Consider the following 18,086-nt stretch of genomic DNA (forward strand, 5'->3'; position numbering starts at 1 on the left):
ATAAGCGCCTTTCAAAACTCTCAAGGACACTTTACATTCACAGGATATTTTTTCTGCGGATGAGCAGTGGCAGCCACGCCTCGACCCGGAAGTAACACAAAGTAAAAAAAACTAAACAAAATAGCAAATAACACAAAGACACAGAGTCGAAAATTGATAACAACGGCAGTTTAAGTAAGACAAAAAAAAAAAAAAAAAACATGACAAAATAGATAGAAAGTTAGCTAGCCAGCTAGATAGCTAGCCAGCTAATAGATATCCAGCTAGATAGCCAGATAGCTAATAGATAGCAAATAATAATAATAATACAACATTTCATTTATAAGTGCCTTTCAAAACTCTCAAGGACACTATACAGTCATAGGATATTTTTTTTGCGGGTGAGCAGCGGCAGCCACACGCGCCTGCGTTCGCTCAACCCGCAAGTGTATAAAAACAATCAAATAACCAGACATAGAAATAAATAAATGAGTAAATAAATAAGCAGATAGAAAAAATATAGCTAGCTAGCATATGAGCAAAATTGATAACGGCAAGACAAGAAAAAAACAAATAAAAAGCACTACAAAATAGGTAGAAAGTTAGCTAGCTAGCTGAAACCTAATAGATAGCTAGATAGTCAGCTAGATAGCTAGCCAGCTAATAGATAGCCAGCTAGATAGCAAGATAGCTAAAAGATACCAAATACAGTGATACCTTGGCTTACGAACTTAATTGGTTCCCAGAAAGTGTGTGTAAGGCGAAAAGTGTGTATCCCAAAAAATAATTTCCCATAGGAAACCATTACAATGAGAATAATCAGTTCCCTGGTCCCCATAAAACATAATGTTCTACTTTCTAATTTTCTAAGCCTTAAAACTACACAAAATATACCTTATTTTAGGTGTAATAAATGTGCTATAGTATTATGATTAAAGAAATAAACTGTACTGTACAATAAAGTCATTTTATTTAGCATTGTGATGGTCGTGAATGGCTTGATGGAATGGAATGTCCGGTTTCCTCAGCATTAAACACTTGATGAGGAACATAGGCTTATTTCACTATCTTGAGGAATGATCCCTTGTCGGTGCTTTCTCTGTGATAAATCTAGTTCTTCATCAATTGTGATCTGTTTAGCTGGGTTGATAGCTTTTTGCATCAAATGTAGAGATGACTTGTGCGGGTTATTTGTGGAGGCTGATTGATGGGATATTTTTAACCTACACTCTGCTTTTGAATTATCTAAGTTGAAACGAGTCTAAATTTCACTGTTTTCTATCCATTTTCTAACCTTTTTTTCCTTTTATTTTTCACTTTTGTTTTTTGGTTTAAAATTGTCATCTCCCTTTCCTCTGTGTGTGTGTTTTCTCTCACTCTGTCTGTCTGCCTGTATCTTTAATGTTTAACCCTCTCCCCCACCCACTGCTGCGTTCTTGACCAATCACGTGGCTTTAACCGAAGACTGGGGGAGGGGAATAGACGACAAAAACAGTGGCCACCATTTTCTTGTTAGGAGAACGGGATCGTTCGCGAACGACACATCACTCATTGTGGCAGCTCCGTGTGTATCCCGAAATATTGTTCGTATGCCAAGGTAAAATTTTTATAAATGTAACGTTCGTAAACTGAAAAGTTCGATAACGGCAGTTTAAGAGAAGAAAAAAACAAGTAAAAAACACTACAAAATAGAAAGAGAGCTAGCTAGGTGATAGCTAATAGCTAGCTGGCTAGATAGCCAGCTAGATAGCTAGCCAGCTAATATATAGCCAGCTAATGGATAGCCAGATAGCTAATAGCTAATAGATAGCTAGCTAGCTAGTCAGCTAGATAGCTATCCAGCTAATAGATAGCCAGCTAATAGATACCCAGATAGATAATAGATAGCAAATAATAATAATAATACGACTTTGCATGGATAAGCGCCTTTCAAATCTCTCAAGGACACTTTATAGTCATAGGATATTTTTTTCTGCAGGTGAGCAGCGGCAGCCACATATACTGATATATACATATACTGATAGCTAATAAGATAGCTAGCTAGATAGCCGGCTAGATAGCTAAGCAGCTAATAGATAGCCAGATAGCTAATAGATAGAAAATATATAGCTAGCTAGCATATGAGCAAAATTGATAACGGCAGTTTTAAGACAAGAAAAAAAACAAACACTACAAAATACATGGAAAGTTGGCTATCTAGCTGATCGCTAATAGATAGCCAGCTAGATAGCAAGCTAGATAGCCAGCTAGATAACCAGCTAGATAAACAGCTATTAGATAGCAAGCTAAGAGATAGCCAGATAGCTAATAGATAACAAATATATAGCTAGCTAGCATATGAGCAAAATTGATAACAGCAGTTTAAGACAAGAAAAAAAAAGAATTAAAAAAACACTACAAAATAGATGGCTAACTAGCTGAACACTAATAGATAACAAGCCAGTTAATAGATAACAAATAGATAGCAATTATATAGCTAGCTAGCATATGAGCAAAATTGGTGACAACGGCAGTTTAAGACAAGAAAAAAACAAAAACACACTACATGGATGACCGCTATCGTTGGCAAGAACCCATTTGCCGGTTTGAAAGCCAACTGTCGTCTTTCACTCAGACAACAAGGGGGGCGGGGGGTCAGCTCAGAAGGGTGACCCCCACAAGGAGCCTTAGGACCAAAGACCATCGTCCCACCCCCACCCTGGACAAAAACTGACCGTTTTCACTTTGACTCCATCTTGAGGCGTCTGCTTGGTTGTCAGATGGAAACCCAGCATCTTATTGGCCAGCTCACCAACAACTGCGGGGCTATGGCAGAAGATGCAAAGACGTGGTTGCCTACTGGGGGATATACGGAGGGATCCAGCAGAGCGGGAAACAAGCGCTCCTCAATGCCGTAAAGAGAGGAAAATTGCAGTGAAATCTGTCATACGGCAAAACTACATTGGGAAATAAAACTAGAGGTCACTGCAGAAAATGAGACGTAAAAACAAAGAAAAATAAAAACATCCAAAGAAGTTACACTGCCATTAGTTTCATATATCTTTTTTAAAAGCAAACAGAAGGCCCACTCACTCCTTGGTTAGATGCACTCCACCTTTGAGGCCATTGTCAAATACGCCCTTGCCTCTGCCGCCGGCCAGAATCTGAGCTTTCAACACAATCTCTTTGGCATCTGAAAGGAAGAAAGATATCAATGGAAAACATGACAAGAATGGCACTTCAAAATCTAATCAATTCAAAGACACAAATAGATAAATCAAGGATTTGCACCACGACGTCCCATTTAAAGGACAACAGACACCTCCGAACAAGTTGCGTCCATAATTTGTAAAATCACTTCAAATGACTTCTACTGAGGGCATTTTACAAAGATTCCACCGCATATAGCTATATTTTACGTTTTAAGACTTGCGCTGAATATTCAGGAAGTCTTGTTTTCGAGTTGATGACGATGCCTGACATGACGTCACGGAGACCGAGACCGTGACCGAGAAAGCGACACACAATGCATTTTGGGTACTTTGTTTGGTCCGTGTTGATCGCAATATTAGAAGGAAAACTATACATAAATAATGTGATTGTGAATCGTTATGTGTTGCACCAAGACTACTGTTTGATTCTAGTTGACATAATTTCCCAGCAGAGAACTTGTGCGGCATCTTGTGAATTTTGTGGGACACTAAATTGGAGTGCTGACGGCTCGAATTCATACGGGAGGACTTCTTTAATCGATTGCAAACATTTATGCTTTCCTCTTCAGAACTATTTGAATCATATACATAACTGGATGAGTAAGAAGAAAGCTGCTTCTACGCATCTGAAGCCATTGTTTTGATTCTAGAGCAAGGCGAAGACGTCACGAACAAGGGGGCGGGACCTTCTGAAACTCCCAATTTCCGGGGTCATTTTGAAGTAGTTTTGGGAGACTAAGTGTGTTTGATCGCGAAATTAGAAGGAAAACTACATCAACAACGCGATGGTGAACCGTTGTGTGTTGCAGCCAATTGCGGTAACACGCATAAAGGAGGTGTAAGTTGACACAAATTCCCAGCGTACAAATCAGCCCATTTCCAACGTAGCGTGGCCGCTATTTTGTGCATTTTCTGGGCGCTACATTGGAGTCCAGACGGCTCGAATTGATACGGAAGGACTTCTTTAATCGACTGCAAACCTTTATGCTTTCCTGTTTAGAACTATTTGAATCACATTCATAACCGGATGAGTAACAAGAAAGCATCTTCTCTGAATCGGAACTCTCTGAAGCCATTGTATTGATTCTGGAGCAAGGCAGTTTATGAAGGAGTATCCTGGTGTGATGTCACGAACAAGGGGGCGGGACTTTCTGAATCTGACGAGTTCTGAGCTCATTTTGTGGCAGTTTTGGGAAACTTTAAGTCATTTATTAGTGTTTTGCATTTGACTAAAAATATCAACCTGTGTATTTTGGGTATTTTAGACTCTATAAATCGTTTTTCTGATGTCAGTTAGGAAACAAAAAATGGTGTCGGTTGTCCTTTAAGCGTGCTGCTCATCAGATCAGGGGAAGTGGAGAATGTTGGGATAATTCGCTATAACCCATTAGAGAAAACATTGGCCGTGAAATGGGACGTCTAAGTACGGCCTTTGCATATTCACTTCAGGGACAAGGATGACGATCGATGCTTTTACTGCGTACATCAATCGGTCTCGCTCCTCTGACCAGAGCACGCAATGTAGAAAACGGGCTTTTCTATATTGATCAAGTGATCGTTCTCAAATGAAGAAAACAGGAAAATCAAGAAAGCCTTGATGGCGCTCTCGTATTTCAGAGCTGAAAATTCCCCACGCCGCTTCAGCGTTCATCCAGGAACTGCCCCGATTAAACGGGAGTCGGCGCTCTTGATGAGAAATGGCTCCGGGCAAAGGTTATTCTGGTCTCAGTGGCCGAGTTCAGCCACTGACAAACGGCTTTGGTCAGGTTGGGACAGCTGGATGAACACCTTGAGCATGAGGAAAGAAACAAGCTCATCCCATGTCAGCGAAAGCAAGGAGAACACAAAGACACAATCCGGGAAGTCACGGAGGCCGAAAAAATACATTTGCCGCAGGAGGAGCCAGAGAGAGAAATACAACGAAGAGAGAAAAATATAGTTTTTGACAGAATGACGGGGATTAAAGGACAACCAAAACCATTTTTGTTTCCTAACAGACATCGGAAAAACGTTTTATTGCATCTAAAATACCCAAAACACGCAGGCTGATATTTTTAGTCAAATGCAAAACACCAATAAAAATTACATAAAGTGTCCCAAAACTGCCACAAAATGAGCTTGGAACTGGGCAGATTCAGAAGGTCCCGCCCCCTTGTTCGTGATGTCACTATTGGTCACACACTGCCCTGCTCCAGAGTCAAAACAATGGCTTCAGAGAGTTCTGATTCAGAGAAGATGCTTTCTTGTTTCTCATCCAGTTATGAATATGATTCAAATAGTTCTAAACAGGAAAGCATAAATGTTTGCAATCGATTAAAGAAGTCGTTCCGTATCAAGTTGAGCCGTCTGGACTCCAATATAGCGCCCAGTAAATGCACAAGATGGCGCACAAGCTCTGTTGGAAATGGGCTGATTTGTCCGCTGGGAATTTGTGTCAACTTACACCTCCTTTATGCATGTTCGCGATCAACACTGTTTTCAGACGAAAAGAAAGTACCCAAAATGCATTGTGTGTCGCTTTCTCGGTCACGGGCGTTCCCTCCGTGACGTCATCAACTCGAAAACAAAGCTACCTGAATATTATATTATAGCTATATGCAGTGGAATCTTGGTAAAATGCGCTCAGTAAAAGTCATTTGAAGTGATTTTACAAATTATGGACACAACTTGTCCGATGTGTCAGTTGTCCTTTAAACTAACATAGCATTCGTGAGACCGCATCTTCGCAATCGGGAGCTGAGAGTTTGGGTGGGGAGGGCAATAAAAAGGTGCACCATTAGACCAACGGGGTTGAGAGGACTCATCAATGACTAAACCATGAATAAAAATGGCCACTTTGCAAAAAGCGAAATAGTGTCTAGGTAACATCCGATTTACGACCACTACGAGTTACGACCACCCGTACTTCCGACCGTGACCGGCAGACTTTTTTTTTTTTTTTTTTTTTTTTAATTCTACGGCTGCCACCGCGACAGCCAGCAACGCTGTTGAACTCTGTAGCGTGTTTGCGATGCATTTGGTCGAATAAAAGACTCAAGATGGTGCTTCTTGTTTAGATCTGTCACGTTCTGAACGAGGCAGAGAGCAGCTGACTCGTCGGAGCAAAATTGAATGTCTGGATCCCGAAGTAAGCGACAGGGACAGAGTTCCGTGCAGGATGATTTATTAAGAGACAACACAAAGTGCTGGTCCCAAAAAGAGGACCAGGGGAATGATCACAAATAAATAATAACAAAAACGACGAGTGGGGGTGGGGGGTAATGGGAAACCCGACAATGGCAAAAAACTACTCGCACACGGAACAATCCTGAAAGGATTACGGGATGCGTGAGTGTGTGTGTGTGTTTGGGCTCGGACCGAGCACCGAAGATATAGAACGTCCAGGGTAATACAAAGTATAAATACAAGTTGACAGTGTCCCGTTTTCGTACCCGCTGTCCTGAAGGAGGTGGTGGAAGCGGGGAGACGCGGCCCCGCCCCCGGCTGTCAATCCGAACGTGACAATATCGAACAAGTAGGACGTTTGCCGGAGCAGTATTGCACAAAATGACGATTGATACAAAATAACTCTGATCATAATAAATGATGATTGATACAAAATAACTGGGGTAGGGTGTCCACCGAGGCGTCGGTGGGTGTCAGCGCTCAAGCGGGTGGGATCGCTGCGACGCAAACGCCGCTCACGGTCGGCGTCGCCGCCTCTTTGAGACAGGTGACCTCTACTGGCTTCTCCGTGAGCAGGGAGAGCGATATTTGGACAGCTTGCATGCGTGGGAAGCCGTGCGTATTTGGGTCAGCAGAAAGCGTGTGCGCCGACACAGTAATAAAGGTCGATAATACAAAATATAAAATGATTAAAGTGACACTAAAAGTTATAAGATTTATAAATGAACAGTCAACATTTTGGTATATAATAGCATTCAATAGAAAACGTTGCTTAAAAACAACAGATTGACATCGTATACTATCCTGTCATGTAAACCTCGCGTCAGCCATTTTGAATGCTTTTCGATATACGACCGTTTGCCTTACGATGGTTTTGTCGGAACGGAACCCGGTCGTAACTCAGATGTTCCCGGTATTTTCTTGGAAGGAGTTTGTGTGTGACCAGCACCTGCGAGGTGGGTCCACCCCAGGCCGAGTCCCGTTCCCATTAGGCCGCCACCTGCTGGAGAGGCAGCGCATTGTTCCCTGGCGAGTGGACCTTTTGGGAGACTGTTGGGACTTCTGGAAGCAGCCCCTTGAAGGGGGGGTACTGTCATGATCTGGTTGGCGACCAACGGGGGGAGCTGTCGGCCTCGCCTGCACCTGCACAGGTGCTGGTCGTCCCGATCAGATTGGCGACCAACGGGTAGCGACGTCAGTCCTGCCTGCAGCCTCGCAGGTGCTGGTCATCTTAATCACTGACACTTAAAAGGAGACCCGGCACGACCATCCGGTGTTGATTCACTGTTTGCTGCTTGTTTGCTGCATGCATTGTGTATGTGTTTGTTTAACCTTGGCGGACTTTTACTTTTGGTCTTCTTTTCCTACTTTGTATCTTTTCCATTCAGATGATTTTGATGTTTTACATTTTGTTCCTGCTGACCTTTATTTTAATAAAATTTGTCAAACAACCTCCTACTCACTCCTGCCTGCTTTTTGGGATCCGCACCCGCCATCACCACATAGCAAACCGTGAAACAATGAACCGACACCGGATGGTCGTGCCGGGTGTCCTTTTAAGTGTTAGTGATTAAAACGACCAGCACCTGCGAGGCCGCAAGCAGGGCTGACGTCGCTACCCGTTGGTCGCCAATGTGATGGGGACGACCAGCACCTGTGCAGGTGCAGGCGGGGCCGACAGCGCCCCCCCGTTGGTCGCCAACCAGATCATGACACCTAGGGAACAAATGGGTTTCTTAACATAAAATATTATCCGAACTTCAGTAAAATCCAACTTACACGTGGATTGTTGTGTTGCTTCCATACGCGCAAGGTACCATGGAAACAAGTCATCGTCTCCAGTTGGCTTCCACTGCCACATTCGTATCATGCTAAATGGATCGAGGTGGATGCGTGTGGAAAATAATTCCAAATAACGCCTATTTTCAGCACCTAGAACAGTTGAAAAATACATGGCTGCTTTTTTGTTTTTGGTTTTTGGAAACCAGAGATTTGCCCAATCGCCAATTTCTGTGGTGACATCCGGTCCAGGTCTATCTGTATGCCTCTGTATTATGAGAGTGCTTTGTCGGCCATTTTTTGACTCTGAAAATGTCTGTGCGTTGTTTCAGAGCCTTGATTGATACGATTTTAGCCTCCCACTGCCTTGCCTCCGAATTGGGCTTTTGCCACAGTGGCAGGAAGCGCGAACCATCTGTCTTCCTTTGTCGCAGATGAATACCGGTGAGGAATGAGAACTACTCAAAATGGGAACGCACTGGTGACGCACATCGCTCCCTTGCCGCGCTCAATTTAGTCACGGCTACCGAACAGCGAGTCAAGCGTTGAAGTCAAGCCGCTGAACCACTGCTGCTGCTTAACTCTTGAACGGACAATTAAAGGACAACCGACACCTCCAGACAAGTTGTGTCCATAATTTGTAAAATCACTTCAAATGACTTCTACTGAGCACATTTTATAAAGATACCACCGCATATAGCTATATTTTATGTTTTAAGACTCGCGATGAATATTCATGAAGTATTGTTTTCAAGTTAATGACGATCCCCTAAATGACGTCACGGAGGGAACGCCCGTGATGGAGAAAGCGACACACAATACATTTTGTGTACTTTGTTTGGTCTGAAAACATCGTGTTGATCGCGAAATTAGAAGGAAAACTACATAAATAACGTGATGGTGAATCGTTGTGTGTCGCAGCCAATTACGGTAACACGCATAAAGAAGGTGTAAGTTTACACAAATTCCCAGCGGCCAAATCAGCCCATTTCCAACGGAGCTTGTGCGCTATCTTGTGCATTTTTTGGGCACTACATTGGAGTCCAAACGGCTCGAATTGATACAGAAGGACTTCTTTAATCGATTGCAAACATTTATCCTTTACTCTTCAGAACTATTTGAATTATATTCATAACTGGATGAGTAACAAGAAAGCTCCGAATCTGAACTCTCTGAAGCCATTGTTTTGATTCTGGAGAAAGACAGTTTGTGAAGGAGTATCCTGGCGTGACATCACGAACAAGGGGGGCGGGACTTTCTGAATATCCCCAGTTCCAAGCTCATTTTTGTCATGATCTGGTTGGCGACCAACGGGTGGCGCTGTCGGCCCCGCCTGCACCTGCACAGGTGCTGGTCGTCCCGATCACTGGCGTGCTGCCACGTTCGGATTGACGAACAACGGGTAGTGCTGTCAGCACCTGCGAGGCAGAGCCCTGCCTGCTGCCTCGCAGGTGCTGGTCGTTCCCAATCAGTGACACTCAAAAGGACTCCCGGCACGACCATTCGCTGTCGGGTCATTGTTGTATGCTTTGTATGCAATTGTATGCATTGTAAGCTGTGCATGTGTTTGTTTAACCTTGGCGGACTTTTACTCTTGGTTTTCTTTTGATACTTTGTATTTTTCTGTTCAAATGATTTTAACGTTTTAGATTTTGTTCCTATTGACTTTATTTTACCGTATTTTCACGACCATAAGGCGCATATAAACGTCTCAGATTTTTTTGTAAATGTGCGGTGCGCCCTGTAGTGCGGATGTATTAGAGGCCACCATGAGGCGGACGTGGTAGAAAACATGAGGGGGGATGTGTGGGCATGGTTTGTGTATACAAGAACAGGTATGTACTTTATGCAGAACATCGCTGTTTTAACAACTCAGAAAATGGCAAAGAGACATGGTTATGAAGCTCAGTTTAAACTGAAGGCTTTCCAAGGAGGTGTGCCATTTTTCCATCCGGGCCAGGACTACGGCAGCGCAGCAACGTCGGGCAGCAACGTCGGGCGAATTATTCTGAAAAGCTGGCGAAAAGGCTTCGTTTCCTGTTGTGCTTGGCTGCCATGCTAACGGAGGGAAACTCCCGCCGATGGTGATTTTTAAAAGAAAGACTTTGCCTAAAGAGACATTTCCAGCAGGCGTCATTATTAAAGCAAACGAAAATGGCTGGATGTTACGCCACAGTTTGCCAATGGATTGTGGATGCTTGGGGTAACGTGTCTGCTGGCGCGGTGGTTCGAGCTTTCGAAAAGCCGGCATAATTTCCGAGGAGCCGCACAGCACAGAAAGTGACTGACCGTGAGGAAAGCGAACCTGCCACGTTGGTTTAGCGCAGCTGTTCGATTCTGAGACAGAGGATGAGGACTTTGATGGGTTTGATTACTGACTGTTACCGGTAATGTACTTGTTTTAACCATGCCGACGCCTATTGAGTGATGAATACAAAATGTTCTTACTTTGTAATTAATAAATAAAGCACTACCAAACTCAGTTTTGCTCCCGATCTGTTTTTATAAATACGCACACTTGTATGCCTGTGTATTGCTGTGAGGCAGACGTACGTATGGCAGTAGAGGATATGTACCGGTATATAAAACTTGCGTCCTTTCATCCGGTGTGCCCAATGTGTATGTTAAATACAGAAATGGCACACATAAATGAGACTGCGCCTTTTCACACGGTGCGCCCTTTGGTCGTGAAAATACGGTAATACAACTTCTCAAATACAACCTGCTGCTCCCTCCTGCCTGCTTTTTGGGATCCACAACTGCCATCACCACCTTGAAAACTGTGAAAATTTTGTGGCAGTTTTGGGACACTAAGTCATTTTTATTTGTGTTTTGCATTTGACTAAAATATCAGCCTGTGATTTGGGTATTTTAGATGCTATAAAACGGTTTTCTGATGTCAGTTAGGAAACAAAAAAAAAATGTGTTGGTTGTCCTTTAACCAATCAGATTTGGAGTTTGCGACACCACGGCCTTCCCACAGGCAAGGTGACGTTCTTTTCTGGCTAACATTACCCTCTAGTGGACTTGTAGTCAGGCACACTACACTTTTTAGATGACTCGCAGTTGCAGCTGTAGCTGCCCAAGGTTGTACAGTATTGTCATAAAATATTTATGAAGGGTTGGATTGATTCAGACATTGCACGAATGAAGGTCTTCATGTGAAATGCACAGCTCGCCACTGGATACATCTAGTTTCATATGTATCCATATGCAGATGAGTCTATATCAACAACAAAACAACGGAGTCAATTCATCTATCCGTGATGTGATTCACTCCCCCTTCACCAGGGTGGCTAGCGTGGCCGTGTCCGCGCAGCAGGCGGGGTACGGGCAATCGCACGCGCAATATGCAAAAAGCTCTAAGAGGGACTGTCGTCTTATCCTTCAGCTCACGTGACAAAGATGCTTGCTGAAGGGCTGTGGTTAAACCAAGATTCCTCTGCACTAAATGTTACCGTCAGTGCTTTTCAGCAGAGACGCCGCCTGTTTTTTCTGAATGGAAAAGACCAAAGTAATTGGAAAAAAGGCACTTTGGTGGGGACACTAGGAGCAACAAAGTAGGCTTTATGGAGTGAGGCGCAGGGCCGGTCAGCCGGATGGCTCACATTCACCGTAGTTGATCGCCTTCTTATGCCTTTACATTTCTATTTGGCTTGGGCTGGACGTACACCGTATCAACTGGCTCCATTCCTTTGAGTTGCCGCAAAAAGTGATGGGTCGATACTGCTGACAGCGTGGCAAATCCCGCCTCTTCCCAAACACTCAGAAACTGCATATATTGTATATAGTGATACCTTGGCTTACAAACTTAATTGGTTCCCAGAAAGACTGTGTAAGGTGAAAAGTGTGTATTCCAAACATTAATTTCCCATAGGAAACCATTAAAAAGAGAATAATCCCATAAAACATAATTTGCAACTAAATAAGCCTTAAAACTACACACAATAAATCATATTTTATGTATAATAAATGTGCTATGGTATTATAATTAAATAAATAAACTGTACAGTATAATAAAGTTGTTTTGTTTACCTGGACTGATAGCTTTTTGCGTTGTGATATTGCAACAGAAACTGATGCAGGCAGACACACTAGAAACTTCATTAATAGCTGGTTCCCTTGCTTGTATGTTCTCTTCAAATTGTACAGATGGCTTGTGCGGGTTATTTGCGGAGCCCGATTGCAGTGTCTGAAATAACGTTCAATTTCAAAACAATTTTAAACAAAAAGAAAAAAACTGACCATGAAAAGCATGAAATTGTCTCAAGTGAGGCCCCCCAAAATCAGATACAATAAAAAAAAAATAAAGGGCGGGGGCGCGTCACCACTGACCTGCACAACACGTTAGCGCATGTGTCTTTGTACTACCCACCAAGTCTCTTTGCAGCCTCGAAGGCCTCCGAGGGCGTGTCGGCGACAAAGAAGCGTTGGACAGCCACGCCATACTGTTGCATCAACTTTTTGCTCTGGTACTCCTGAAGATTCAGCCATCTTTTCGGACTTGGCCAGTTGCACTGAAGATGAGCAAGAGAAATAAATACATTTAGTTCGCCATGTTAAGCATTGTGTAGGATAAAATAGTGAAAATAGTGAGTTACTCAGCATAAATAGTACTTTGCTTTCAATGGGCGGATGTGCGAGCGGACATGGAATGTTTGTTGTGAGTTGTTTGTTCAGGTACCAGGGGGTCAAGGGGGTCAGCTGGTCCTCATCAACCAAGGAAGGTGAAAAGTTACGACATGGCCAACGCTCCACAAAGGCGGTGAAAGGTGGCCAACGCTGACTTGGCAGAGGCAACTTGAGACATCTCCGCGAGATGTCGCCAAAAGGAGGACGAACGACATCAGAGGAGAGGGATCCAATCAACTGCTGATTTCTTTGTTCGAGCCAAACTTGAATATGCACGTAGTACCCTTTAAAACTGGGCTTCTCAGTCTCAAGTCTTTGCCTCTCTTTTATCTCATCTGCTGATTTTGAGGGCACACAAATATTTTCTGTGTCAAAGAGCTGAGACCCAGAATTCTGTATTGGAGCAAATTGTTAGGAATTAATCATCTGTGAGTAACTCGCCGGCTTCTTTGGTGAACTCTCTCATAACGAACATGCCAATTGTTGGGTTATAACGTTGCGGAATAAGGTAAATATTTAATTCCGTTCATTGTATTTACAATTTTAAAATTAACTGCTCATGCTAATATCAGCTTTTAATATTTTAACCTAACAGCAGTGTCTGAAACTAATGACTAAAAGTTAGCGGACACCAGGCAGACAACTCTGAAAAGTTGCCTGCCCCATTTTTCACAACTTGAAACACAATAAGACGACTAATAGCAAAAAAAACTTGTTGTAAAGTATTAAGGATTGTTTTTATGAAGGATGTACCTACCACAAATGCAGCCTTGCTTAATTTATCGTAAATATCTCTTGCTGATGATTTTGCTCCAGTTGGTTGTCATTTTACACAATGCAATGTTGGCGTTGTCTGCTACAAGCCATGTGAACTCCTCTTTCAGTGATGCTTTTAATGTAGTTCAATTTCTAAGCGCCTTTCTAAACTCTCAAATACACTTTACAGTCACGGTATAATGTACAGTTAGGTTTTGTAGCGTCATAAATTTTGTTAGCTTGTTTTGAATCTTTCTTCTGGGGCTGAGGTTCTGTGCATCTTGCTAATAATAATAAATAATAAATAATAATAAATAATAAAAACATAATAAATAAATAATTTTTAAATAATAAAAAAAATGCTAATAATACATAATAATACATTTCATTTTAAGTGCCTTTCAAAGCTCTCAAGGACACTTTCCAGTCACAGACAAGCATTGATACTATAATAAATAAAATACAATCACTAATAGAATACAATAAATACAATAGATATAAATACAAACAATCGAAAGAGCTACACAGGAAATGTGACTTAAAATAGGTGGGTTTTGAGATGGGAATCGATGTTACGAATGTTGGGAGGAAGTGAGTTCCAGAGTTTGGGGGCAGAGCAGCTGAAAGTCCTGTCCCCCATCGTGCTGAGACAGATGGGGGGGGGGGGGGGCATACAGAGGTGGAGGGAGGAAGAGGATCTGAGGGAATGAGAGGGAATAGAAATTTGAAGAAGGTCAGATAGCCAAGGCCCCCCCTTGGTTATGGATAGCGAAAGACGGAAACACGAAGAAGGCTTCTGATTGGCTGCCGTGCAGAGTATACAAATTGCCAAACAAACCGAAATTCAGAAATTTCCAAAAGCGAATGAAGATTTCGAAATCGGAATAATTGATTCTGATTTCGAAATCTTTGTTCAAACGTTTGCTTTATTAAATAAAACAAACTAAAACAAACGTTTTATTAGAAAAAAAATATCTTTCGTTATTTTTTTTTTCGTTTTATTCTTGAAGAAGTTGTCAGCCACCCGGGCGGAGACGTTTTGTAAATTGTAAGCCCGATGGTAAAGTTGCACGCCCCAGGCATCCGGGCAGGCTTTATTTCAGACACTGCTGACAGACTTTAGCTGTAAAAAGAATCCAAACTCCAAACCGGGTGATTGAGGCACACGGACGAATGAATACACAAGACTGCAACTATTGCATTCCAATGTCAAACCAATGGAGGGGGGGTTGTTTTCTCTCACCCTGAGAAGCGAGCGCTCTGTAAGAAATGAACTGAGATTAGCGATTAAACGCCAGCAGGATCGCTCCGCGAAGGGATGCGCGTGCCCAAATCGCCGCGGCATAAATGATTCAGTGATGTACACTGACCGTCTGCTTGTTAACAAGGTGTGGACAGATGGCAAAAATCTCGTCCGTGAGTAGCAAAGAGAAACACAGCGGCTGCAGCTTGACAGCGCCGCGATGCCTCGCGGGATTTATGACCAATCAAGAGCGAGACAGATATCAACATCATGAATCTGCATTGTGCAAAAGCTCATCCGGAAGCAAAATGTACAGCCTGTGGCACGTACGGTGCATCACAGGTCTTCGCCTTTTCCAGTCTGTCATCGATCAAAGCAGATGGAGATGAGCCAAGCTGTTTTCTTTCTAAACATGTTTGGCTATTTTTTTAACTGTTGAAGGACTCCAATTTAATGACTTTGCCACATTTTCCCAACACTGAATGATCAGTAATGCGGGCAACAAAGGTGTCTCAATGAGACCAGCTCCTGAATATTTTACGCAGAAGGGCGGAGAGTCCCCACCCCACCCCCCCTGCTTGTAACAGCTCCTGTAGGAACTTCAAACGACGGGCGGGTTCTCCTTCTGTCTCGGCTGCAGAATGCATTTACATTTCCTGCCCGCAAGGGACAGAGTTAGATTTGAATAGCTTTTTCCCGAAGTTAATTGGCATTTCTTTAACGAATGATGAGCGAGATTAGACAGAATAAGAAGTTATATTTAAAAGTTTCATGCTTAGCTGACCAACCAAACAAAAGGCGCTGATGGCCTGAGGTCAATCTAAGTTTAACAGACACAGCAAGTTAAACTGTTATCTTCATCTCGGAGATCTGGCCTTGGACAGAATTTTGGACTTGGGAAACTCCTTTATCAACGGAGTTATTCACGACTTGAAACTCCGTCACAGGAAGAGCTCATTAGTCAGGTTACAGATTTATCAGCTCATGGAAAAGACAAAATACCTATGTTTTATTGCTTACAGCTGTTGGGGCTCAGAACGTTCCAAGGGCGTGGTATTTTAATTAAAAAAAACTATGTTTTACTAATGTCTCACTTAAATTTGCATATACTCTCAATAAGCAGCTTGACAGAGGGCTGTAGACCAGTAAGACTTTAGTTCGCTGACGAAGCCTCTTGGATATGAGGCGAAACGTCCGACACCTTCAAAAAAGTACAGATGACGGCTGAAGAAACCTTCTCATCGATGGACCACTCCTGTACGACTGAGAGCTTACAAAGACGTATTGCTGCCAACTTTGGGAGACATCCTTCTGCTGGTACGTAACTTAGAAAAGGCCACCTTTAAATTAGCTGACTTAAAGAACCCCCTCAGATTCAATCTTAGATGTAGACAGAGCCGGTTAATTCCTAAATGCTTGAAGCAAGCACCCCTGGAACCCGGATAAAATGCAACAAAATTATACTAGGAAAATACTAAATTTGCGAATTAGGAGACTTAACATAGAGATAAAAAACAAACAGTCAGATATAGAAATTTATTATCAGCGATTACAAACTAAACTTACCCACAAAATCTATCCGGAAGTGTGTGAATTTACTGTATGTGTACCGGATACATGAGGCACCACAGCAAAACAAAAGAGAGACAAAAGGGTAAATGTCAAAAATTACTTTTACTGAAACAATCTCAGCTACTGGTAAACACGTGAAAAATTAGGAATGAGCAGATTTCAAGGGAGAATTGGATCGAAAATTTGTCAGACAGAGATCTCTCAGAGACAGAAAAGGCTGTACTAACCAAAGGTTTAAATTTCTCAGTAACTCATAAAACAATACCTACAATAGATTACATCACAGCTACTGAATCGGCTATTGAAAATAAACTTTCGTATCCAGAGATCAGATGATCTACGCATTAAAATAACAGCCCTTCTCAGTAGTGCCAAACTACCTCCGTCCAACATAACATTAGAAGAGAGAAAGGCGTTAACTACTCTGCAAAAAGACAAAAATATTACTATTTTGCCAGCAGACACGGACGGGCAGATGCACAGTGCTTCTCAACACATTGGATTATGAAGACAAAATAAATAGGTTAATCAGTGATTCTAACACTTATGAGCAACTAAAAGGGACCCTTCCAATAGATACAAGAAAGAAATGACAGACTGCTCCAAAAGTTAGAGAAAGGAAAACATATAGACAAACAGATGTATTTTAGATTATACCCGGGAGAGGCCACGCCATGTATCTATGGCCTGCCAAAAATACATAAAGAAGGGTTCCCCCTCAGACCCATTGTTTGTAGCACTGACTCCTCTACATACAATGTAGCCAAATATTTAAAAACTATTCTAGCTCCGTTGGTTGGTAATACAGAATATCACGTAGAGAACACCACAGGGTTTGTAAAGAGGATCAAATACCTTATATTGGAACCTGAGGAAACTTTGGCATCTTACGATGTGACTTGTCTCTTTACATCTGTCCCAACCCCAGCAGCAGTCTCAGTGGTGAGGACGAGACTGCTGGCGGCTGTTTCTCTGCATGAAAGAACCAAACTTAAACCGGATCACATCTGCCAATTATTAGAAATCTGCCTTAATACTACGTATTTTCAATTTAGAGAGAAATTTTACAAGTTCATGGTTGTGCTATAGGCTCACCAGTTTCACCCATAGTGGCTAATCTGTAAATGGAAGAGATGGAGAAACAGGCCCTCACATCCTTCCCGGGGACAAAACCTAGACACTGGTTTAGTGTGGACGATACTTTTGTCATAATTAGAAAACAAGAAGTCCAATCCTTCACAGATCACCTCAACTCGGTAGACATCAACATTAAATTTACTCGTGAGGACATTAAAGACAACCAACTAACCTTCTTGGATTGTAAAGTAATTATAAAAGAGGACAGAGCGCTAAAAACAGAAGTCTTTAGGAAGGCTACGCACACTGACCAATACTTACTTTTTGATTCTAACCACCCTTTACAACACAAACTAGGAGTTATCAGAACCCTCCAGCATAGGGCTAAACTAATACCAACAAGCATTGAAGGTAGAGAAAAGGAGTCAAAACATATCAGGAGAGCACTCACTAACTGTGGGTACCCTCAGTGGTCATTCAACAAATGTCAGAAAGAAAGAATAGGGAATGAATCCAACAATTCCGACACAAAATTCCTACTTATTTCAAACCGATAAACACGTTAAGGCAAAAATTAGTGCATCCAAAAGATAGGCTGCCAAATGAAAAACAAAGTAATGTAGTTTATTCGATACATTGTAAGAATGAAAATTGTAAAGAGCAGTACATTGGGGAGACTCAACAAATTCTCA

The 18,086-nt window shown here is 42.3% G+C and overlaps 1 protein-coding gene across 3 annotated transcripts in view; it reads right to left on the minus strand.

Moving 5' to 3' along the window:
* Nucleotides 1-18,086, minus strand: part of suclg2 (succinate-CoA ligase GDP-forming subunit beta) — a 68,228-nt gene that overhangs the window by 46,524 nt on the left and 3,618 nt on the right. Inside the window, exons 2-4 of one of the 3 annotated variants that reach the window (XM_089010699.1) lie at nt 12,490-12,631; nt 3,052-3,151; nt 2,694-2,784 (exon numbers count right to left, since the gene is read on the minus strand). In XM_089010699.1, the coding sequence (XP_088866825.1) occupies nt 2,694-2,784; nt 3,052-3,151; nt 12,490-12,631 (333 nt within the window). Of the gene's footprint in view, nt 1-2,693; nt 2,818-3,051; nt 3,152-12,489; nt 12,632-18,086 lie in introns of all 3 variants that reach the window. The other 2 variants (XM_089010698.1, XM_089010697.1) reach the window with 2 other exon arrangements.

The sequence above is a fragment of the Hippocampus bargibanti genome, linkage group LG12 (genome assembly GCF_051943395.1).
Source record: "Hippocampus bargibanti isolate YZ-2025 linkage group LG12, ASM5194339v1, whole genome shotgun sequence".
NCBI lineage: Eukaryota > Metazoa > Chordata > Actinopteri > Syngnathiformes > Syngnathidae > Hippocampus > Hippocampus bargibanti.